The 24,461-nt window shown below is 37.9% G+C and overlaps 1 pseudogene and 1 gene segment (V, D, J or C); both read right to left on the bottom strand.

Annotated features, from left to right (window-relative positions):
- Window positions 1-131: 131 nt before the first annotated feature.
- On the bottom strand, window positions 132-12,504 carry LOC116900928. The segment is given in 3 exon segments: window positions 132-442; window positions 610-734; window positions 12,446-12,504. Coding segments are annotated over 3 exon segments (495 nt in total).
- Window positions 12,505-14,093: 1,589 nt separating this feature from the next.
- LOC116900929 lies at window positions 14,094-23,733 on the bottom strand (annotated as a pseudogene).
- Between the last annotated feature and the right edge of the window lie 728 nt (window positions 23,734-24,461).

A 24,461-nucleotide genomic window follows, 5' to 3' on the forward strand; every position in this document is an offset into this window, starting at 1 on the left:
CCCAAAGATGCAAATGACACTGGAAAGCAGTACACCATGTGTAGACTATAGCAATCAAACACCTGGCTGCATTTAGTTTCTAGGAGTAAGTAGCTGGGCTGTAAGGAGTTAGGTTTTTGTTCATGTCTGTATCACTGTGTGGGTGGGATACTACAACACTGCTGGCAATAATAAGTGGCAGCATCTTCAGCCTCCATGGTGTTGATTGTGAGAGAATAAGAGGTCCCAGACTCACTGCCATGGAAGCGATCTGGGACTCCAGAAGCCAGTTTGGATGTGTCATAAATCCAGAGTTTGGGGGAGGTGCCTGACTTCTGCTGGTGCCAGTTCATGTAACTTCCACTGGAGCTGGCATGACAGGTGATGGTGATCTTCTCCCCAGGAGATGCAGCGATGGATGTTGGAGACTGGGTGAGCACAATTTCTCCACTGGACACTATGACTAAGAAAAAGTAACATGTGGGCAGTTAGTAGATATAGAGATAGAAAAGTACTTTCATACCATCCAATATTCAGGATAAAGAAAAAGAAAAAATATATTTAGATTCAAATTCCCCAGGGAAAAGAATTTTCATTGGATTCTTACCTCATACTCCATGTCCCAGTTACCTGTGATACTGATTAGCAGGAAGCTGAAAATCTGCACCCAAAAATCCTTGAATTTTGGTTCCTGGAAATTGCTGCTATTCTCATAAGTACATCTCTTTAAAACAGCTGTGAGAGGTTTGTGGTTTCTGAAAATGAAGTATGCAAATACTTCACTTCTTGGCTTATAAACATGTGGTCTGTTAACTAAGGCAAACCAGGTTAAACCAGGACAATGTATTTATCTGTAGTCACAACAATGATAAAGAAGGAAATTTCTGTTTTCTCTTTCCTCAGTTTTAGGGGATAAAGCTCTGTTCTATAGTATTACCCATGTTTCCCTAAAGACAAGAGTTATTTGATCCATTTAACAGTGGATGTTCAGTTGAGTCATTTGAGGTATATTACCGTCATAATAAAGTTGTATCAAGAACCACTGTTTGTAATGATCACTGAAAGCCTTATCTGCTTCCTGATTTCCTGAATGCTGCTCATTGGGTAACTCACCTACTCATTTCAATCTGTTCAGGTTATCATTCACACAAAGCTAATGGAAAAAAATATCCTCCAAATATGACATTGAGACCAGGTGAGCTCAGAGAGTCCCTGCAGGAAGTACCATTCCGAGAAAGATAGAAAAAGAACTCTCCCAATGAAATCAATGGAAACACTGGTACTGCTGGATTTAAGGGAACCTGAGGTGGAGATTCATGAAAATGCACTCATCTAAAACTACTCTGAACAATCACCATTCTCAGTATTCACTGTGCTCTATAATTGATTCATTCATATTCTATTTATTAACTAAAAATATCTGAGAGCATTTTCAAATAAATTACATTTTATTTATTACAGATTATCAGCACCTTAATATCCAAAATCATATATAATTTTGATCAAGAGTTTTACTTACAGCAAAAACAGAGGGAGTATGGGATGACTTGCATAAGGAGGCAGAGGAAAGGCTGATATAGGGTTATAAAGTGAATGAATAAATTTATTTTTTCCCTTTATTTTTTATTGGATATCTTTCTTTATTTACATTTCAAATATTTCTCCCTTTCCAGGTTTCCTGTGCATAAGTCCCCTATCTCCTCCCCCTCCCCATAAGTGTGTTCCCCCCAATCTGAACCCCCGACATACTCCTTTAGTGGGGATCCAACTTTGGCAGGACCAAGGGCTTCCTCTTCCACTGATGCCTCTACAAGGCTATTCTCTGCTACTTATGCAGTTGGAGCCCTGGGTCAGTACATGTATAGTCTTTGGGTAGTGGTTTAGTTCCTGGAAGATCTGGTGGGTTGGCATTGTTGTTCTTACTTAGTAGGAATTTTGATGGGGATTGCATTGAATCTGTAGATTGCTTTTGGTAAAATGGCCATTTTTACTATATTAATCCTGGCAATCCATGAACATGGGACATCTTTCCATCTTTTGAGATCTTCTTCAATTTCTTGAAGTTCTTGTCATAAAGATCTCTCATTTGCTTGGTTAAAGTCACACTAAGGTTATTTCATATAATTGGGGACTATTATGAAGGATGTCATTTCCCTAATTTCTTTCTCAGCTTGTTTATCCTTTGAGTAGAGGAAGTTTACTGATTTTTTGAGTTAATTTATACCCAGCCATTTTTCTTAAGTTTTTTTATTTTTTATTTTTATTTTTAAAAATAGTTTTACATTACTTTAGAAAAAGGTCATATTATCTTCCTATAACTTCAAAGTTAGCATAGCCATGATAAAACATGTTTTTTTCTCTAGATCTTCCTTAAGACTTACTTCTCATTTCTCCCTTAATGATAAACTTCTTCTGTTTTATCAACAATTATGAAAAACAACTTAAGGACTCTGTCAATAGATAAACATATTGAGAGAATCTGACCAATTATTGAATTGTTGAGTTCAAGGTAATTATTAAGTATGCTTTTGTGAGCACACATTTCTAACAAAATGGTTACTCTTCCTTCCAAATAATGCATGGTCGCATTTTTCCTAGCATTTAGTAGCTAGTTGCTAGTTTTTTTCTTGTTACATTGGAATGAAGAGCCTTCTATTATTTTTTGTGGATACGTGTTTTGCAATACAAATAAATTAGCATATTATTCAATGAAAAAGAAAAGAACACCATTATCATCACACTAAACCCGAAATTAGTGTTGGATGCTGAGGAAAGTTGATAAAACAAAATAATATGTGTGTCTATTCCATTGAGAGAAAAGGATATGTAATCTTTTTTAGATTTATTTATTTTATTCTGTGTTAATGAGAAGTTTGCCTGCATGAATGTATGTGCATAACATACTTGTTTGATACCCAAGAAAGCCCCCCCAAAAAGCTTAAGGTACCTAAGATACCCCAGTATTGGAGTAATGAATGACCATATACCATCATGTAAATATCACCAATTGGGTCCAGGTCTTCTACAAAAGCAAGAAAGGCTCTTAAATGCTAAGAGATCTCCTGATCCCCCAGCAATTGTTAATAACTCAATTTACACCAAGAACTCTTAATATTATGACTAAAATGACTGTTATCTGAAGTAGGCAGAGATTGGAAATCTACTTGGGTACAAGTGGATCAAGAGCCTGGGAACTTCTTGATTCCTTTATTTTTTTAATTTACTTGAATTATTTTATTTTACTTATTCCATTTGCCTCTGGATCTCTGCCCCCTCCTGCTTCCACCACTACACTATGACTTTTCCTCTATGCTGGTTGGGACCTGGTAGGTATCTCTCATGTACTGGCACTTAAAGACTATGTGAGGCGAGGTAAGGCAGCCCAACTAGTAGAACATAACCCATGGTCCAGCAAAAGGTTTTGGAAAGTCTCCACCTCAGTTGAGGTTCCATCTTACATCTATCAGAATGGCTAAGATTGAAACTCCAGAAATATCACATGCTGACAATGATTTGGAGCAAGAGAAACACTCCTTCATTTGTAGTGTGAGTTCAAATTTGTACAACCATTTTGGAAATCGATTTGGCATTTTCTCAGAAAGCTGGGAACAGTTCTACTTCAAGATCCAGCTATACCACATCTGGGCATATACCCAAAAGATGCTCCAACATCTTACAAAGTTGCATAACTATGTTTATAGCAATTTTATTCATAATAGCTAGCAACTGGAAACACCCTAGATGTTCTTCAACTGAAGAATGAATAAAGAAAATGTAAATGTACACAATGAAACACTGTTCAGCTATCAAAAACCAAGACATCATGAATTTTCCAGGCAAATGGAAGAAATTTGAAAATATCCTAAATGAGGCAACATTTTTCTAAAACAACATGCATAGTATATACCCACGTATAAGCAGATATTAGCCATTAAATATGGGTAGCATGTTACAGTTCACAGACTCAAAAAAAGCAAAACCATAGGGAAGGCCCAAACAAGGAAAATTGAAATTTAATTAGGAGAGGAAGTTAAAATAGTCATAAGAGGCAGATGGAGCAAGGGATCTGGGACACAGGGGTTAGGGAAAGGAATAGGCATTCAGGATACATATGTGAAGGGACAGAACAGATAGCTAGATGCCATTGAAATTGAATTGAAATCTACAAGTGACAAAGGTGAAAAGGGGCATTCCCATGACTAGACAGAGATGTGAAATAAGGGAGGTGCCCAAGAATGAATGGAGGTGACCATAGTTATTACTCACTACATTGGGGTTATGAAACCTGAATAGCCCATCTCCTTTAGCCAGACAGGAAACACAATGGAGAGATAGAGACACCAATTCATCTACAAAACTTTCATTCCCAAATTTATCCTGTCTACAGGTAATTTAGGCACAGGGGATGGAGCAGAGACTGAGGGAATGGCCAACCAAAAACTGGGCCAACTTCAGACACATTACATGGACAAACATCAATTCCTAACATGATTAATGATACTCTGCTACACTTGTAGACAGGAACATGCTGTCCTCTGAGAGGCTCCACCAAGCAGCTGACTCAGACAGATATAGACATGCATAGCCAAACAGTGGATTTAAGCTGGGGATTCTTTAGGAAGAATAGGGGAAGGATTGTAGGCCTGAAGGGCATAGGAACACCACAGGAAGTCCAAGAGTCAACTAACTTGTATTCTTGGATTTATGAGTTTAAACCACCAACCAAAGTACATACAAATACTGGACTTATGCTAGCTCATGTGTAGCTTGACATTCATAAAAGTCCTATACAACTTCTTGTTTTCTAATTTTAAAGCAATTAAATGTGTAAGACTGGTGATATTGACTGAATAGATACTGAAAATGGGGTACATTTATACAGCTATTAAAAACAATGGTTTTATGAAATTCTAAGGCAAATGGATGGAACTTGTAAATATCATCCTGAGTGTGATAACCCAATCTCAAAAGAAAACACATGGTGTTTTGTAATAAGTGGATATTTACTCTAAAGCTCAGAATATCAAACATAAAATTTACAGACCATATGAAGATCAAGAAGAAGGGAGACCAAAGTGTAGATGCCTCAGTTCTTCTGAGAAGGGGGAATACATTACTCATGGGAGCTAGAGGGTGGGTGGGACTTGGGAGGAAGAGAGAAGGGGGAAAGGAAAAAGGGGGCAGGATCAGGTATTAGAGGACACCAGAATGATATACAGGGACAGAAATTTGAACAGAGCTGTGTTGCAAGAGAGGATGGAGATTTGGTGTAGCTATCAGAAAGCCCCAGATGCCAAGAAAGCAAGAGGCACACAGGAACCAACAGGGATGAGGTTAGCTGAAATGTCCAACAAAGGGGAGGAAGAACCTGTTGAGGCCATATCCAGAGGTTAGGAATTTACCCTGTTTGGGGCAAGGGGCCACCAACTCATCTCCAAATTTTTAACACAGAATGACTCCTGTCTAAAGGAAATCTAGAGACAAAATGTGGAGCAGACACTGAAGAAAAGGCCATCCAGAGGCTGCCCCACCTGGGGATTCATCCTATATACAGACACAAAATTCAAATATTACTGCAGATGCCAAGAAGTGCTTACTGACAGGAGCCTGACATAACTGTCTCCTGAGAGGCTCTGCCAGAGACTAAAAAATACAGAGGCAGATGCTCACAGCCAACAACTGGGCTGAGCACAGGGACCCTAAAGGAGGAGTTAGAGAAAGGATTGAAGGAGCTGAAGGGGTTTCCAACCCTATAGGAAGAACAGCAAGATCAATTAACCAGACATCCCAGAATTCCCATGGACTTAACTACTAACTAGAGTGTACACAAGGAAGGACCAATGGGTCCAGCCACATATGTAGCAGAGGATGGCCGTATATGACGTCAATAGAGGAGGCCCTTGGTCCTGTGGAGACTCAATGCCCCAATGTAGAGAAATGCCAGAGTGTTGAGGCAGGAATGGGCGGGTGGGGAAGCAACCTCATAGAAGCAGTGAGAGAGGGGAGAGGAGAGGAGGTTTCAGAGGGGAAGTCAGGAAAAGAGATAACATTTGAAATGTAAATAAATAAAATACCCAGTAAAAATAAATAAGTAGATAAATAGTAAAAAATAAATGTGTTTATGGGGTTTTAAACTCCTTCAGTTCTTTCAATCCTTTCTTTAACTCCTCCAATGGGGATCCCTTCCTCAGTTCAGTGGTTTGCTGCTAGCATGCGCCTCTTCATTTGACCTGAAATGTAACTAAAAAGAATCCAATAAAATATAAAGAAGAAAAGAAATGTGCTAGTGCAACCATCGACTGTTAAGTTAGCCAAAATGAAGACAGGTTTGCATAATGTGTATTTTAGAGTGTAGAAGAAAATCTACACTCACAGTGATGAGTGCCCAGAGTAGTGTGTTTAGGAAAAAAAAAGTATTTTGACAAGAAGAGAATGGATTGGTTCTTTAATTTCAGTGGTTATAAACAATGAAAAATAATGTAAATAAATTCAGACACTCACATGTATACCACATTCTTGTCATTATGAAATGAAAAAATATAGATACTACCTATTCTCTCTGTTTTACTTTGAGGTTACAATTATGTAAAATGACATAGAACCTACTTATGGTAATGATAGTGGCAGGTCATTTAATATAAGAAACAATATAACAAACTGTAGAATATCCGACATAGTTTTAGAAGGAAGGCACGTGATGAAATGATATTGTAATCATGAATGCTTTGAGTTATAGTTAGATTGTTGCTACTGCTCAGAATCTAGGAACAGTAGCAATACCACATACAATAGTATAGTAAATTCTAAATATTTGCAATTTGAAATCAGGTTTCCTTTGAAAATGCAATATTTTAGTGACCTTAAATATATAAAATGTTACTCACTTGAACCACCAAATGTACTATTAATAAGCTGAGAAACATGATATTGAATATCTCTATTATTTCAATACCAAATGAACATGTTTTTTATAGGCTTCATTGAAATTCCGCACCTTTACCTGTCCTTCATCTGATAGACGGCTAATAACCAAAATATAAAAAGAATACAAGAAGTTAGACTCCAGAGAGCCAAATAACCCTATTAAAAATGGGGCACAAAACTAAAAAACAAACAAACAAAACAAAACAAAACAAAAAAAAACCAACCAAACAAACAAAAAAAAAACATTCTTAGCTGAGGATTATTGAATGGCCAAAAAGCAGCTAAAGAAATGTTCAACATGCTTAGTCATCAGGGAAATGCAAATCAAAACAACCCTGAGATTGCACTTCACACCAATAAGAATATCTAAGATAAAAGACTTTGGTGATAGCAGATGCTGGTGAGGATGAGGAGAAAAAAGAACACTCCTTCATTGTTGGTGGGACTGCAAACTGGTACAAACACTATGGAAATCAGTCTGGAGGTTCCTCAGATAATTGAACATTCAACTACCTGAGGATTCAGCTATACCTCTCTTGGGCATATACCCAAAAGATGCCCCAACATATAAAAAAAACACGTGCTCCACTATATTCATAGCAGCCTTATTTATAATAGCAAGCAGCTGGAAAGAACCCAGATGCCCTTCAACAGAGGAATGGATTCAAAAAATGTGGTACAGTACACAATGGAGTACTACTCATCCATCAAAAACAATGACTTCATGAAATTCATAGGCAAATGGAATGAACTAGAAAATATCGTGAGTGAGGTAACCCAATCACAGAAAAACACACTTGGTTTGCACTCATCTTGAAGTGGATATTAGCCCAAAAGCTCAAATTACCCAAGATGCAATCTACAGACCTCAGGAAGGTCAAGAAGGATACCCAAAATGCAGATGCTCCCACTCCTTCTTAAACGGGGAAAAAATATCCGTAGGAGGGGATATGGAAGCAAAGTTTAGAGCAGCGACAGAAGGAATGGATTTCAGAGCCTGCCCCATATGTGGCCTATTTATATATATATATATATATATATATATATATATATGTGTGTGTGTGTGTGTGTGTGTGTGTGTGTGTGTGTGTGTGTGTGTGTGTGTATACAGCCACCAAAATTAGATAAGATAGATGAAGCTAAAAAAATGCATGCTGAAAGAGAATGGATATAGAACTCTCCTGAGAGACATATCTAGATCTTGTCCAATACAGACTTTAATGCTAGTTGCAAATCACTTAAATGAGAACAAGACCCCCTTCGAGGGAATTAGTAGAAGGATTGAAAGAGTTGAAGGAGCTTGCAACCCCATAAGAACAACAATGCCATCCAACTAAAGTTTCCAGGGACTGAACCACTACCCAAAGACTATACATGGACTGTCCCAGGGTTCCAACTGCATATGTAGCAGGGGATAGCCCTGTTGGGTCACCAGTGGAAGGAGAAGCCCTTGGTCCTGTCATGATTGAATCCCCAATACAAAGGAATATTGGGGGGTCAGTAACAGGGAAGGATGGGGTAATACCCATATGGGGGAGGGGAGGGGATGGGAGTGTTTATGGAAAGGAAACCGGGAAAGAGAAGAACATTTGAAATGTAAGTAAATCCCACCAACAATAGAGGAGTGTTCCTGTGTCTCCACATCCTTGTCAGCATCTGATTTTACCTGAGTTTTTTATCTTAGCCATTTTGGCTGGTGTCAGTTGGAATCTCAGCGTTGTTTTGATTTGCATTTCCCTGATGACTAAGTAGGTTGAACATTTCTTTAGGTGCTTTAGGACCATTCAATAATCCTCAACTGAGAATGTCTTGTTTATCTCTATGTCCCATTTTGTAAAAGGAATATTTGCCTCTCTGGAGTCTATTTGAATTCTTTGTATAATTTGGATATTAGCTCTTTATCAGATGTAGGATTGGTAAAAATCTTTTCCCAATCTGTTGGTTGTAGATTTGTCCTATTGACAGTTTCTTTTGCCTTACAAAAGTGTTCCAGTTTTATGATGTCCTATTTGTTGATTCTTGATCACACACACATACAGCCATCAAAATTAGATAAGATTGATGCAGCTAAAAAATCATGCTGACAGGGACCAGATATAGAATTATCCTGAGAGACACATCCAGAACATGTCCAATACTGAGGTAAGTACTAGAAGTAGTGGGGGAATTAAAGAAGTATTGAAAGAGTTGAAGGAGCTTGCAACCCCATAAAAACAACAATGCCAACCGACCAGAGCTTCCAGTTACTATACTACTACCCACAGACTATACATGGATTGACACAGGGCTCCAACTGCATATGTAGAAGAGAACAGCTTTCTTGGGGCACAAGTGGAAAGGGAAGCCCTTGGTCCTGCCAAGTTTGGACCACCAGTGTTGGGGAAAAGGGGGGGTGGCGGTAAGGGGGGGGAAGGGGGGGAATACACATATAGGGGAGGGGGAGGGAGAGGGGAAGGGATGGGGACTCATGGACAGGAAACCATGAATGGAAATAACATTTGAAATGTAAGTAAAGAAATAAAAAATTAAAAAATATTTAAGTAAGATATATATATATATAATAATTCAAAAAACAAAAAAGAACTAGACAAGAAAAGAAAAGAAATTCTCACCTTGCCTCGCTTTTGTTGTTTGTCAATCTCAGAGGGGGAACCAGACTGCCAAAAAATGTACAGTGCAAAAATCAATGCAGTTTTTCAAATAATAAAAAAGACAAATTAAGTAATAAACACAAATAATCAAAATGCAGAGATTAGGAGACCACGTTTGAACAGTCCCAAATGATCCAACTACAACACATTTTCTCTACCTGTAGCCCAGGGACCATTTTAGAATTGGTAGAGGCATTTTAAGAGCCAGCAAAACTGGATATTTGCTCTAAGATTGTGTGATGATTTGAATATGATTGGCACAGGGAGTTGATATATTAGGAGGTGTGGCCCTATTGGAGCAGGTGTGTCACTGTGGCATGGGCTTTATGCCACAACCTAGCTTCCTGAGAGACAGTATTCTACTAACAGCCTTCAGATGAATATTTAGAATTCTCAGCTCTTCATGCACCCTGCTGCCTGGATGCTGCCATGTTCCCACATTAATAATTATGGACCAAATCTCTGAACCTGTAAACTAGCCCCAATTAAATGTTGTCCTTATAAGAGTTTTCCTTGTCATGGTGTCTGTTCACAGACGTAAAACCCTTGCTAAAGCCGATTGTGTCTCCTACAAATGTCAGACAAGCAGCATACAAGTGGTCTACTGGCTGGTGCCTAACCAAACTTCAACAAGGATGACTCCAGCACATATGCAAACATTGACATGGGAAATACTGAGGGGATTCCATTCTAGATAAAGAACTTTGGGTAACTGTGGAAACTTTGAGAGTAGGAAAAATGATTTTATATGGCTAGATTCCCTGAGATTGATGGCCTTCAGAAAAGGCTTTAGAAAATGACTCAGAACACTCCTGAAAAAGCAACTTTGAAGATTCTGTAGGATAATCAACCACACCAGAGTCATTTTCCCAAGAACTTGATAGCTATACAGGGTCAATCCAGGTGTATGGTCACCATGTGCCTACATTGAGCAGGTGATGCTAATTATCTCAAACTTGAGGACATGAGAATGAATTGGAAGAAGCAATCTTGCCAATAAACCCAAGAAAATCCACTAGAAATTAAAATCCTCAAACCATTACTCTCTTTGGTCATTAGGTGATTTTACAAAAATTCTCAATTGAACAAAACAAACAATTCATTCACAGAGGTTAATGATTGATACTCCTTTTCAATTTGGGTACCTGACACACATCAAGGGAATAAATAGCTAAGAAAGATTCAGGCACATTGGTTAGGATAGCATAAAAAGGTTATGTGCTTTTATGAGACCATTAGAATTAGAGCAGAATAATGGGCTCAGAACTGGTTTCAGTTTTGTATTTATGAGAGTAGAAGTCAAAATCTCACATGGAACTCTGGACCTCAATAAGTAGGTTCCAGGTATTAACCCTCATCTTGGTTCCACTAAGTACAAAACAATTACTCTGCTATTTTACTACTCCCTCAATCCTTCGGTAGCACAAAAAATGAATTGAATACATTTATATGAGATGATAGAATAAAATGAATTTTAAGAAATATACTTCCTCATGAGTTAGTGGTAATGGGAACTTGGTATTGATTACTTGCAGTCTTTGGTTATCATTAGATCACATCAGCACCAGAACACATAAGAATTTAATTAATATGTAACAATAGATTAAAAAGAAAACACAGTGTAAAGCTTATTTTCTTGATATATGTGAGAGGGTCCCATAGTTAGTAGGCCCCCAGGTCTTAGCACAACTGAGGCTGTACTTAGTGGAAAGTTGAATCATATCCTTTTTTAACTGTTACTACTCATCTTTTACTCTTGGTCATGAAGAAATGTTTACCACATATTACCTCCATATTTTTGACAGTTTTGAATACCTTTTTGTTTGTGATAACAATTTAAAACAGGGTTTCTCATGTATGAGACTTGTGATTTATTAAATAGTTTATGGATCCTGGGTACAGCATTATCACCCCTAGTGACATAAACCTTTTCCTCTTTGCTTTGGATCATCTCTGCTCCGTATGTTCACATAGTTTCTTTCCTTCCAAATAAAAGTCTTGGATGCCAGAATTCTCAGTGAAGTGTCACAAGGGCATTTGCATATTCTTCAAGTTGACTGGGAGAAAATCTTGATTTATTGTTTTCTAGCTCCAGTGGAAGCTAGAAATGGGAAAAAATCTTACCCTGATTTGTATCAACAGGGCACACAAGCAACACTATCACTATTTTGACATAGCTACTTGTAACTGTACCTCTGTAAGATTCATGGGTTTCAGTGTTTCATTCATATGATACTTATGAATTATGGTCATCTTGAAATTATTTACAGTAACCCAACTATATAAGTCTCTTGGCACAGCAGTGAGAATACACAGTTGAAGTAGATTTTAAACATGCTTGGGATATGGTATCTTGGTTACTTTAACTGAAGTGGAACAACTCATGCTCCAATCAGAAGGCATAATCTGAAGTGTCTCAACGGCTAGGAAAAGGTTTTCCAAGTTTTTCTGTACTTGTCCATGAAACTTAAGGTTGAGGTCATTTGTACCTTGCTTTTTGACTTTTTTTCTCTTGAGTTTATCCTTTATCCTTCACTCATCTTACTGCAGAGCTCATTATCTCCACTTTCTCATCTGGTGTTGAGATAACCATCTACTTTGTCCTTGCCTTGATGCTGAATTCACCTAGCATGTTGTTGTCACTGCTTCTACCAATGGTGGATTACCCTTTTCTATCTTCAGAATCCAGATTATTTTTATCCTACTTTTCTCCTCCTCTTCCTATTTTTTTCTTTACGCTATTTTGCTTCTGCTTCTCCTTTTTCTTCCTCTTCCTCCTCTTCCTCTTCTTTTTCTCTTCCTCCTCTTCTGCTTCCTTTTCTTCTCCCTCTTCTTTGTATTATTCCTCATGTTCTTTGTCTTCTATACTTGATTTTTCTTCTTCACCTCACACCTTCTTCTTCTCATCCTCTTCATCATTCTTCAGGTTATGATGTATACAAATATGCATGTTCCACAATGTACACATAAATTTCAAGATACTTATTACGCTTTCTCACAGATATTTGGAGCTCAAACTCAGATCATTTGGTTTGTATGTTCTAAGAAATGTATGTACCGAGACAGTTCTATTGCCCCAACAACATTCTATTAGTTTTCTTCCTTTAATAGAGGTCCAGTATATTTTTATCTACATACATATATATTAGCAATTAAAGTTTACAGCCAATGAAAATTGCCATAGAAATATAGAAAGAGAGACTGGTGACTTATCAGCATGATGTACTTTCTTAAAACTAAATATAAAATGATTAATGCAATTGTAATACTTCATAGCAGAGTCATTAACTGATAGGAAGCCTCTCCAGCCAAAAGGAGAGGGTTTGCTGATGTCTCTCCCCAATATGGACTTCACAGCTTTCTGTTCTCCACAAAAACATGATCAAGAAAAAAAACTCATTTGAATCATTCAGAATATGACTGAGTATATAGTAGTGGTTCTCAACAAAATACTTTTATATTTGGGGCTGACAACAATAAAAGGAACTCTATTAAATATTCGAAACATTAAGAAGATGGAGAACCTCTAGTATAGAAGAAAGATGAAGGAAAATACAGGGAACTGGTCTTAGTCCTCTTTCTTGTTGGAAACAATTGATTCTGGGAGTTCAGGAATTACTCAAAGGTTGTTTTATTGCTCACAAGTACGTCTATGTACCACATTTATGTAGTACCTAAAGAGGCCAGAAGATGGTGGTGGAACTCCTAGAACTAGGGTTTGAAATGGTTGTGTACTGCCCCCTGGGTGTTGGTTGCGGAACACAAAACCTGTGGGAAAAAGCCAGTGCTCCTAATTTATGACCATCTTTCCAGCTCTTGAAGCAGAGAATTTTGTTAAAGTCACCAGCATTACTACTCCCTTTTATGTAATGAGTAACTGTAGAAAATATCAGTAAATGGAGAGGAGTGTTAGATATAATGACTTGACCAAATATTAAAAACTCAAACACAGATATGAAGTGCAGCCTATTCAGTGATTGGTTAAGGATGATACCTATAGATATTGTCATTGAAGAACTATAAATGACATGCACTTAGGAAATATTTCAGGAATACAGAAATAGGAGAGGCAGTATCAATACTTGGAACTAAACCTGAAGACAGAGCTTTAGTCCTTGTGACTTCCATGCCATAACAATTGAACTGTCTCCCTTATGTTGCCCTCTGAACTACAAACAAACACACACACATGCACACACGCACACACACACACACACACACACACACAATTTTTATAAAAGATTTTTTTGGGTCTTGTGTGTGAGGGTATTTAGTGTGCATGTATTTGTGTGTACTAGGTCTGTCCCTGGTGTTTATGAAGGCAAGAAAATAGTGCTGTATTCTGCTGAACTGGCGTTACAAAGTTTTCTGACAACTATGTTGGTACTGGTAATCTATCTTGAGACCAAGCAAGAGCGACAAGTCCTGATAAATGCTGTGCCATGTCTCTACTTCTCGTAATGAAATATTTTTTTTAATAATTTTGTGTATTGACAGCAAAATATTTAGTATAATAAGCAAAACATTGCTAAAGGGTTATCAAAAATATTTCAAATCTATTTCTGTTTCAGATAAGTATGTTATAATGATTGTTTCAAGTAGAACAATTCCTTATAGAAGTATGGAAATAAATATTTGAGAGCTACTTTCTAACATTTTTTATAGCTTGTGTTCTGATCCTGATCATGATAGATTGGAGAAAATGAATTAATTCCTGTTCTTACAGATTGCAATGCTTAAAATGTTTTAAAGTAATTTTTGTAAGAAAGTACACCATTGACAGTAGCAAAGTATGCAATATCAAGGTCTGGTTTGGGACACCTGGCACACTCAGCTGAGTAACTGAGATAAAGCAGCTGTCCCCAGAACTGCCCAGGTTTTGTTGATTTGCATGGAGCCATTGAACTTACACAGAACATCTTATTAGTCTGACCACATCCAGTGCAGGAGGAGTCAGTCAATATCAGTTTACAGCAGAGACATGAAGGCTTCATCCCTACTTCTGCTCTTCCTGCCATTTTGGATCCCAGGTAAGGAAGGATGGTATTGATATTCATTTCCCCCTTTCTAATCATTGCTATTGTGCACTTGAGGAAACTAATTCTATAATGATTAACCACATACATTTTTTGCATGTTTCCAATTACAGGCATGATGTGACATCTAGATGACGCAATCTTTATACTCAGTGGTTTTATCTCTAGGAGACAGAGCCACCATTATTTGCAAGGCAAGTGACTGCCTTATTAATTGGTTAGCTTTGTATCAGCTGAAACCAGGAAATGATCCTAGGCTTTTAATATCTAGTACTACCATGTTGGGATCTGGGGTTCCTTCAAGATTCAGTACTTTGGATCTGGGAGAGATTACATTCTCACCATTAACAGCAACTCTCAAAGTTAGAAGTTGCGTTTATAAAATTTTGTTGTCTTATATTTCAATCTCTTTTTCAATTTTTTTTTAAAAAAAATTGTTGCAGTATTGTGGATAATACCATGCTGAGCTCTTAGAAAAAGAGATCATACATCTTATCCAGAGAGAAAAAGAATGACACCCAGAAGATATTCTATTGGGTCCAATAAAGGAGCAAGGAGGACAAAGATTTACTTGTGCATGATCCATTAATAGAATCTCAGAGAATATTAAAATAAGGAGTCACCCATTTTGGTTTTTATACGTTGTATGATGAGGTTGTATGTACTTAAACAGTGGAACACGGCCCTTTTGGTGAGATAAATGGGAGAACAGCCTACCTGTGTCAAGAAATACTAGAATACCCAGGCTTTCTTCTATGTTCCAGTTCATTCATTTTATTTCCTGACACTTTCATTTTGAGGCAACCATGAGGACACCATAAGCATTTCATGTTACAGCTTCAGTTTTGCTTTATAAGATAAACACTCTTCAGAGCTCAGAGACTGGTGATGTCTCCTTAAGAACGTCTGCACAGCTACATCTTTCCTCAAGAATATAAATGTACACAGTTCTGAGTATGCTCTTCAAGGATAAAGAAATTTCCAAAGTATTCCTGGCTTTGAGAACTTGAGCTGAAATAGAATCTGTGATGATAGAATATGGCAAGGAACACAGAATACTCAATAGTTAAATGGAGCAAGGTTAGGGAACTCCATCTTTTCTGAAAACAGTGGAAACGTTAAGAGGGGACAGAGAGCAGAACCTATAATCTGAGGCATCTGAGAAATACCAGGGAGGAGAGTGTGCAATTGCAAGCTCACGCCATGGGATGTAAGAAAGTTCCTCACCCTAGATGATTTTGAAGGAACTGTTTGGCAAGATCTTTGATGAATGTAGAGTCAAATATAGCTGAATGATAGATACGTATCTTCTCTATTATTGATTATTTTTTATTTTTAAAAACACTTTTCATGTTTCTCCGAGCAGTAACACTGAATCAGTCCTTAAGTCAAGAAATTTTCTACATAATAAACACATACTCAGCCAACCTCAAAAAGTGAATACAATTTCATCAGATGAAATTTTGGAGATGGTATCAGAAGGACAGTCACTACACTTAATGGAAAAATAATCAAAAGGCATGCAGAGAAAAAAAAAGTTTTAAAATTTACACTCTATTCTTCTTGGAGGAACCCACACTGATATTCTTTTTTCTTCTTCTTATTTAATTTTTTGTACACTACAGATTTTATTTCCTTCCCTCCAACTGTTCCCATACTTGCTTATCGCCCCACACCTGCCCCGTCCTCACAAGGATATCCCTAACCCCATGCTGGACCCCATCAGACTTCTGAATTGTCTGGGGCCCCCAGTCTCTTGAGGGTTAGGTACATCTTCTTTGAAAGAACTTAAAACCGGCAGTTTTTTGTTGCCTTGTTTTGGGGGCCTCATCTCAGCTGGTATACACTGTCTGGTTGCTGATCCAGTGCATTGAAGATCTCAGGGTTCCAGGTTAATTGAGACTGTGGGTCCTTCCACAGCGTAGCTCTCCTCTTCAGCTTCTGTCAGCTTTTCCTAATTTAACCACAGGAGTCAGCAGCTTCTGTCCATTGGTTGGGTGCAAATATGTGCTCTTGACTCTTTTAGCTGCTTATTGAGTCTTTTGTAGGGCAATCATGATAGGTCCCTTTTGTGAGTGATAAATAGACTCAATAATTATGTCAAGCCTTGGGACCTACCTTTGAGCTGGTTCACACTTCGGGCCTGTCATGGAACTTCTTTTCCTCAGACACCACTCCATTTCCATCCCTGTAGTTCTTTCAAACAGGAACAATTATGGGTAAGTGTTTTGACTGTGGGATGGCAACCCTATCTCTTACTTAATGCCCTGTTTTTCTGCTGGAGACTGGCTCTACAAGTTAACTCTCCCGCACTGTACGGCATTTCATGTAAGGTCCCTCCCTTTTAGTCCTGAAAGTTTCTCACCTCCCAGGTCTGTAGCACATTCTGAAGGTTCCCCCAATCCCCTACCACCTCTTTAAATTCTTTGTGCTGGCGCTCAGGCCTTCCCTCCTTTCTGGACACAATATAAGACCATGGTCCCCTCTTTCCTCCCATCTCCCTTCCCTCCCAGTTCCCTCCTGACCCTACAGTGATTGCTTTCTTCTCCCTTCCAAGTGGGACTGAGCTGCCCTTTTTGGTCCCTTCAGCTTGTTGAACTTTTTGAGTCCTTTGGACTGTATCTTGGGTATTCTTTCTTTTCATCTTTGGCGAATATCCACCTATTTGTAAGTACATACCATGCATGTACTTTTGGCTTGAGTTACCTCTGTAAGAATAATATTTTCTTCGTTCTATCCATTTGCCTTCAAAATGCAGGATGCCCTCGTTCTTAATAACTGAGTAGTATTCCATTATGTAGATGAAGAACTTTTTCTGTATCTATTCTCCTGTTGTGGGACATATGGGTTGTTTCTGCTTCTGGCTATCACAAGTAAGGCCACTATGACCATAGTTAAGAATCTGCCCCTGTGGCACGGTGGGGCATTATTTGGGTATATTCTGAAGAGTGGTATTGTTAGGTCATCAGGTAGATCTATTTTCAATTTTCTGAAGAACCTTCAGATTGATTTCCAGAGTGTTTGTATCAATTTACAATTCTACCAGCAATGGAGGAGTGTTTACTTTCTCCATGTCCTCACCAACATGTATTGTTACCTGGATTACTTAAGTAAACTATCTTATCACCTGCAAAGAGTGATATTTTGTCTTTGTCCTTTCCAATTTGTAACCGTTTGACCTGTATTGTTTGTCTAATTGCTCTGACTAGAATATCAAGTCCTATATTGAATAGATAGGGAGAGAGTGGGCAGCCTTGTATAATTCCTGATTCTAGTGGGACAAGTTCAAGTTTCTCTCCATTTAATTGGATGTTGACTACTGGTTTGCTGTATATTGCTTTTACTGTATTTAGATATGGGCCTTGAGTTCCTGAATTTCCCAAGAATTTTAACATGAAAGTGGTGTTGAACTTTGACAAATGCTTTCTCAGCATCTAATGAGGTGATTATGTCTTTTTTCTTTTGAGTTTGTTTATATCATGGATTATGTCATAGGATTTCCGTATACTGAACCATCCGTGCATGCCTTTGACGAAGCTTACTTGATCTTGATGGATGATCATTTTGATGTCTTTTTCAAATAGGTTTGCAAGAATTTTATTGAGTATTTTTGCATCATTATTCTTGAGGGAAATTGGTCTGAATTTCTCTATCTGTGTAGGATTATTGTGTAGTTTTTGTATAAGTGTAATTGTGGCTTCAAAGAACTAAGTGGCTAATGTTACTTCTTTTTCTATTTTGAGGAATAATTGGAAAGCATTGGTATTAGGTCTATTTTTTTTAATTGGGTATTTTTTATTTACATTTCAATTATTCCTTTTCCTTGTTTCCTTTCCATAAGCCCCATATCCTCTCCCCCTCCCCCTTCTTCTATGAGACTGTTTCCTCTCCCCAAACACACACCCCTTTCTGCCTCCCTGCCTAGATATTCCCCTACACTGATCAGGTCCAGCCTTTGCAGGGCACAGGGCTTCTCCTCCCACTGTTGCCCAATAAGTTCATCCTCTGCTACATATGCAGCTGGATCCATGAGTTTGTCCATGTCTAGACTTAGGGTAATGATTTAGTTTTGGGGAGCTCTGATTGGTTGGTATTGTTGTTCTTATGGGGTTGCAAGCTCCTTCAGCTTCTTTAATCCTTTCCCTAATTCCTCCAATGGTGACCCAGTTCTCAATTCAATGGTTTGCTGATATAATTCACCTCTCTTTTTGTCAGGCTCTAGCTGAGCCTCTCAGACATGGGGTGGGCAGGCCCTCTCAATATTCATTTCTTACCTCCATCATCAGTATTGTCCAGTTTTGGTATACATATGCCGTATCTGCAAGTGGGACAGGCTTTGAGTGACCATTCCTTCAGTCTGTGCTCCAAATTTTTAAGATGTCGGAAGCATCTGCACTCTGGTTGTCTTTCTTCCTGAGATTCATGTGGTCTGTGGATTGTACCTTGGATAATCTGGGTTTTGTGTTAATATCCAATTAACAGTGTGTGCATACAATGTCTATTTTTTTGTGATTTGAATACCTCACTCTAGATGATATTTTCTAGTTCCATCCATTTGCCTATGAATTTCATGAAAACATTGTTTTTGATAACTGCATAGTAATTAGGACTTTTTATGAAGATCTGGGAGAATTTTGTACTAAATCCTTCTGGTCCTGTACTTATTTATTTATTTATTTATTTATTTATTCATTCATTCATTCATTCATTTATTTATTTATTTTTGGGAAAGTTTTGATCACTACTTCTATTTCTTTAGGTGTTATGAGACTGTTTATATGGTTTATCTGATCATGATTTTACTTTGTTACCTAGTATCTGTCTATTTTCTATTTACTCCAGATTTTGCAGTTTTGTTGAGTATAGGCTTTTGTAGTAGGATCTGATGATTTTTTTGAATTTCCTCAGTTTTCTTTGCCTCGCTTTTTATTTCTTATTTTATTAATTTGTATACTGTCCTAGTGCCTGCTGGTTAATCTGGCTAAATTATCTTCTTGATTTTCTCAAAGAACTCTCTACTGGTTTGCTTGATTCTTTGTATAGTTCTTTTTCTTTCTAACTGGTTGATTTCAGCCATGTTTTTTATTACTTCCTGCTGTCTACTACTTTTGGATGTATTTGCTTCTTTTTGTTTTAGAGTTCCCTGGAGTGCTATCAAATTGTTAGTGTATGCTCCCTCCAGTTTCTTTTTGGAGGCGCTCAGAGACTTAAGTTTTCCTCATAACAATGCTTTCATTAGGTCCTATCATTTTGGGTATGATATGCCTTCCTTTTCATTAAATTATAAAGAGTTTTTAATTCTTTCGTTATTTCTTCTTTGAACAGGTTATCATCTAGTAGAGCATTGTCCAGTTTCTATGTATATGTGGGATTTCTGATGTTTTCGTTGTTGTTGAAGCCTTAGTCTGATGAGATCTGATAAGACGTATGGGATTTTTTCTATCTTCTTCTTACATTTTGAGGCCTGTTTTGTGACCAATTATATGGTCAATTTTGGAGAAGATACCATGAGGTGCTGAGAAGAAGATATAATTTGTTTTTAGATGAAATATCCTATAGATGCTTATCAAATCCATTTGGTTCATAACTTTGGTTAGTTTCACTGTGTCTCTGTTTAGTTTCTGTTTTCATTATCTGTCCATTGATAAAAGTGGAATGTTGAAGTCTCCCACTATTATTGTGTGAGGTATTTCTGTAATTTCATGTTTAGTAAAGTTTCTTTTATGAATGTGGGTGACTTTGCATTTGGAGAATAGATATTCAGAAATCTTGTGGATTTACCTTTGATGAGCATGAGCTGTTTTTCTTTACTCTTGGAAAACTTTACTTTTGAAACTGCTGTAGTTCCAGCTTGCTAAATGTTTTAGTGTGTGCCATCATGTTCTTGTTGTTGATAATATACAGTCAACTTAGTAGAGTCTGAGTTCCAAGAAACTAATCTATTCCTGAACTTGCCTGCTTTTCTCTGACCCTGTCATCACCTATAGTATTATAACTTGTAAGTGTGACTTTCCTTCTTAGTAAGCAAAGAAATGAATCAACATTTAAAGGAATAAAACCTCCTTTCTCTTTACACTCAGCTGTGAGAGCTAATACCTAAAGACACAGAATTGAGAAATGTGACACCACCAAGAGACTGTTTGTCTAAAATGTCTTCAGCCACAGCTTTTGCCAGGGTGAGAAAGAATACTCTGCCTTCTGTCAAAAGATACACATACACAAGAAGGTAGAATCCTTTTAGAGAACAGAAGAAATCAGACATTTTCTGTGATTAAAACCACTCTCAATCCTCCGATGAGCCCCATTTTGCTCTTCTAACTAGTTCCTACAATATCAGTAGAATCAAGGAATACAAGTTGAGTATCTTACTATTCTCAAGGTGAGAATTGTTACTGAGGTAAAGTCAAGAAGTAAACACTACTGTGTTCCTCCAGAGAACCAGAATAAATAATCAAAATACTGATTTTACATGAGTATTTTACTCTGTATATTCCCTATTCAAAGCCCCTTCCTTTGCTCTAGCACGTTCTTTATTGCCTTGCCCTTTCTGATGATGGTCCCCAGTTAATGGCAGAACATTATGATTATATTTATTCTACTATATTATTTCAGTATGAACTTCACATATCAAAATCCCTAGCTGATCACATTTGCCAAATCCCATTTGCCACATAATATGCATGGAATTCAAGAATTAGGATATTTTGGCTCGTAGAACTGTGTTGTAGCAGGCAGTGAAACATGCCTTGATTTCTGGGAAAGATAGGTTGAATCCCTGGGAGACATTAAACCGGACAGTAGGTGCATTCCCATTCTCACAGAATATATATGTAGGTAGTTGTACCTCCATAGACCAATGTAGATAGGTTTGAGACAGACCAGTCATGGAGGGCAATGCCTCAAGCCCCCTCCTATATAAGTGAGGACATGCCCACAAGTTACATAGGCCCAAGACAGATCAGTCACAGAAGAAAATGCCCCAAACCCCTCCTCCACAGTGAGGGCATGATTACAGATCATGTAGTCTCAAAATATATCAATCATAGAAACAGGATCACGCCCCTGAATATGTAGATGAGGTCTGACCCATCCAAAAACATATTTATCTTTCTTATTCAGAATTAAAGGTGTGCAAGAATTACTCAGTCATCTGAGAGCTTCTGTCATAAGAGCTATAAAACTATACTTGAGGAAGAGTTCTGCTCTTTCTAAAATTGCTGCCAGAAGCTCCCCTGCACTGGTCTCCTTCTAGTCAGTCTTCTGCAGGCTCAGCCAGGCCAAGCAACTGAAGCACCAGGCAGCAGCTCAAAGGAGAAGGACCAGAAGCTAGGGGTAGCAAACACTGCCCCCCCCTTTAAGAGGTTCTCTCCTGGTTGCTCAAACCCACACTACTAGCTGGGAAAGAGATCAAGGTGAAGAGTACCAGGAGCCAGAGCCCTACAGTGAACCACTATTTATGTGCCAACAACTTTAATCATATGGTATCAACATTATTCCTAAACTGTCTTCCATTAAGGGGAAATGAATCTCTCAGAGACAGATTTATGACAGAGTAAAGGATGGGAGAAATCTCAGTCTTAGAGACATCTGCTAAGTGACACTAAGGGCTGGAAAAGCTTCTGATATGCGTAAATAGACTTTATGTTTAACCTGATAGTGAAACCACTTAGAGAAACCTGTCATTTTGTGTGATTGGAAGGAATGGTAAGGGAGAGTTGTTGCTTCATTCTATCTGATTTCCCAAAGCAGTCAGGTATTTACTAAATTTTTCTTCCTTACTTAAAAAAATAAAGCAAACAATCAAAACAACAATAACAAAACAATGAACAAATTAACCAAATAAAAGTAATTTCACACATCAGGGTTAGAGCCTGAGGTTATCTTGGGCCATCCTTATGATTTCACTTCACAAAGAATAGAGCTAATGAGAAAAGAAAAGATTAAAAAATGAAAGAGTAAAGAAAGAAAGAAAGAAAGAAAGAAAGAAAGAAAGAAAGAAGGAAAGAACAGAAAGGAGAAAGAAAGTATTAGTCATTTTAGCAATGAAAACAGGAAAATTAGAATTCCACCATTCTCCAGGGAACAAACTACAGATGGCATTACCTTGCCTCAGGAAAGAAAGTTGGGTATTTAGTAACCATTAGTAATTGGTTTAATCATGGCACTTAGATTTTACAGATCTAACAATATAGATTTATCATCGGGAGAAGTTGCCAAAATTGTTAACAATAGACTGTAAAATCTTTTATGTACAAAGTCTTGACATGTTGAATAGAGACATTCAGGTAAGAGTTTGTTGATTATCTGATGCTTCCTAAAAGTCAGATTCTTTATCTAGGTTGTAATCTCCTGCCCCAAATTTTCCACATCAGTGTGAGCATGCATGTTTGAGTTATCTTTGTTCAAGTCTTCTTTAGGCTGCTGTCATCAGCCTGAAGGAAGGCATCTTCTCTGACATGTCTAAGAGAGATAGGAAGCACAATCTGTAGATTACTGTAATTAAACCCTTGGCCACACTTCTCTAGGGGAAGTATCTGGGCCCTGGTGAGTTAAAGGGTTCTTGTTCTAGTCTGTATCACTGTGTGGGTGGGTAACTACTCAACTGCTGGGAGTAATAAGTGGCAGCATCATCAGCCTCCGTTGCTGATCGTGAGAGAATAAGAGGTCCCAGACCCACTGCCACTGAAGCGATCTGGGACTCCAGAAGCCAGGTTGGAAGTGCCATAAATCCAGAGTTTGGGGGAGGCGCCTGACTTCTGCTGGTACCAGTTCATGTAACTTACACTTGAGCTGGTAAGGCAGGTGAGGGTGACCTTCTCCCCCGGAGATGCAGCCATGGTTGTTGGAGACTGAGTGAGAACAATTTCTCCACTGGACACTATGACAACAGAAAAGCAACAGAGAGAGTGAGAGAGAGTGAGAGAGAGAGAAATATATATATACACAAAGTAATTTCATTTCATTCAATACTCAGAGGAAATAAAAAAGTTTATCTTAATTTACCAAATTTCCCCCAGGGAAAAATACCTTGGTTTCTGAACTCAAACTCCTACCCATCACTTACCTGTGACACTGATTAGCAGGAAGCTGAAAATACATTGTGTTTTTAATCTCAGTCTCTGGCTAATTATTGCTCCTTCCATAAATACACCTCTTGAAAGGAACTGTGAGACATTTGTGGTTTCTGCAGTTGAACTATGTTTATTTCAAGATGTAGTCCTGTGAGTCCTTCATTCATAAACACATGTGGTCTGTTAACTAGGGCAAATCTGTGTAATCCAGGACAATGACTACTTGTTTCTTGTCACTACATTTACAAGGAAGAAAATTTCTGCTTTTCTTTTCCTCCTTTGTGGTACATAATTCTGTCATAAAGTGTTATTCATGCATTTCTCTGAGGCCCAGCTTGATTTGATCCACTGAAAAGGAGATGTTCAATTGAGTAACTTAAGTTATATTTTTCTTGTGATAAAGTTGCTTCAAGGATGACGGTTTATGTTGTCAGCGAATTGTCTGCATGTAGTCTTCTTGAAGCTGCTTAGCAAATATTTACTCACCTATTTCAGTTTATTCAGATGAGCCTGTCCACAATACACTCCAAAGACAGCATCTACAGTCTAGGTGTGCTCATAAACATTTTCTGAAAGCGTCAATCGTCCATCCCTTGGAGAACAGAAAAATACACCCTCACATTAAAATAGATAAAAACACTGGTACTGATTTTAAGACAACTATAATTTGTCAAGGATAATACCTTCTGCTGGATTTCAGAGTTTGCCGTAAAGATGCACTCATCTGAAAGTCATCCTCACTATGCATTGTGCTCTGTTATTGTTTTGTTCATGAAATATTGTCTGGAAATATCTGAACA

This window comes from Rattus rattus, chromosome 5, assembly GCF_011064425.1.
Source record: "Rattus rattus isolate New Zealand chromosome 5, Rrattus_CSIRO_v1, whole genome shotgun sequence".
Taxonomy (NCBI): domain Eukaryota; kingdom Metazoa; phylum Chordata; class Mammalia; order Rodentia; family Muridae; genus Rattus; species Rattus rattus.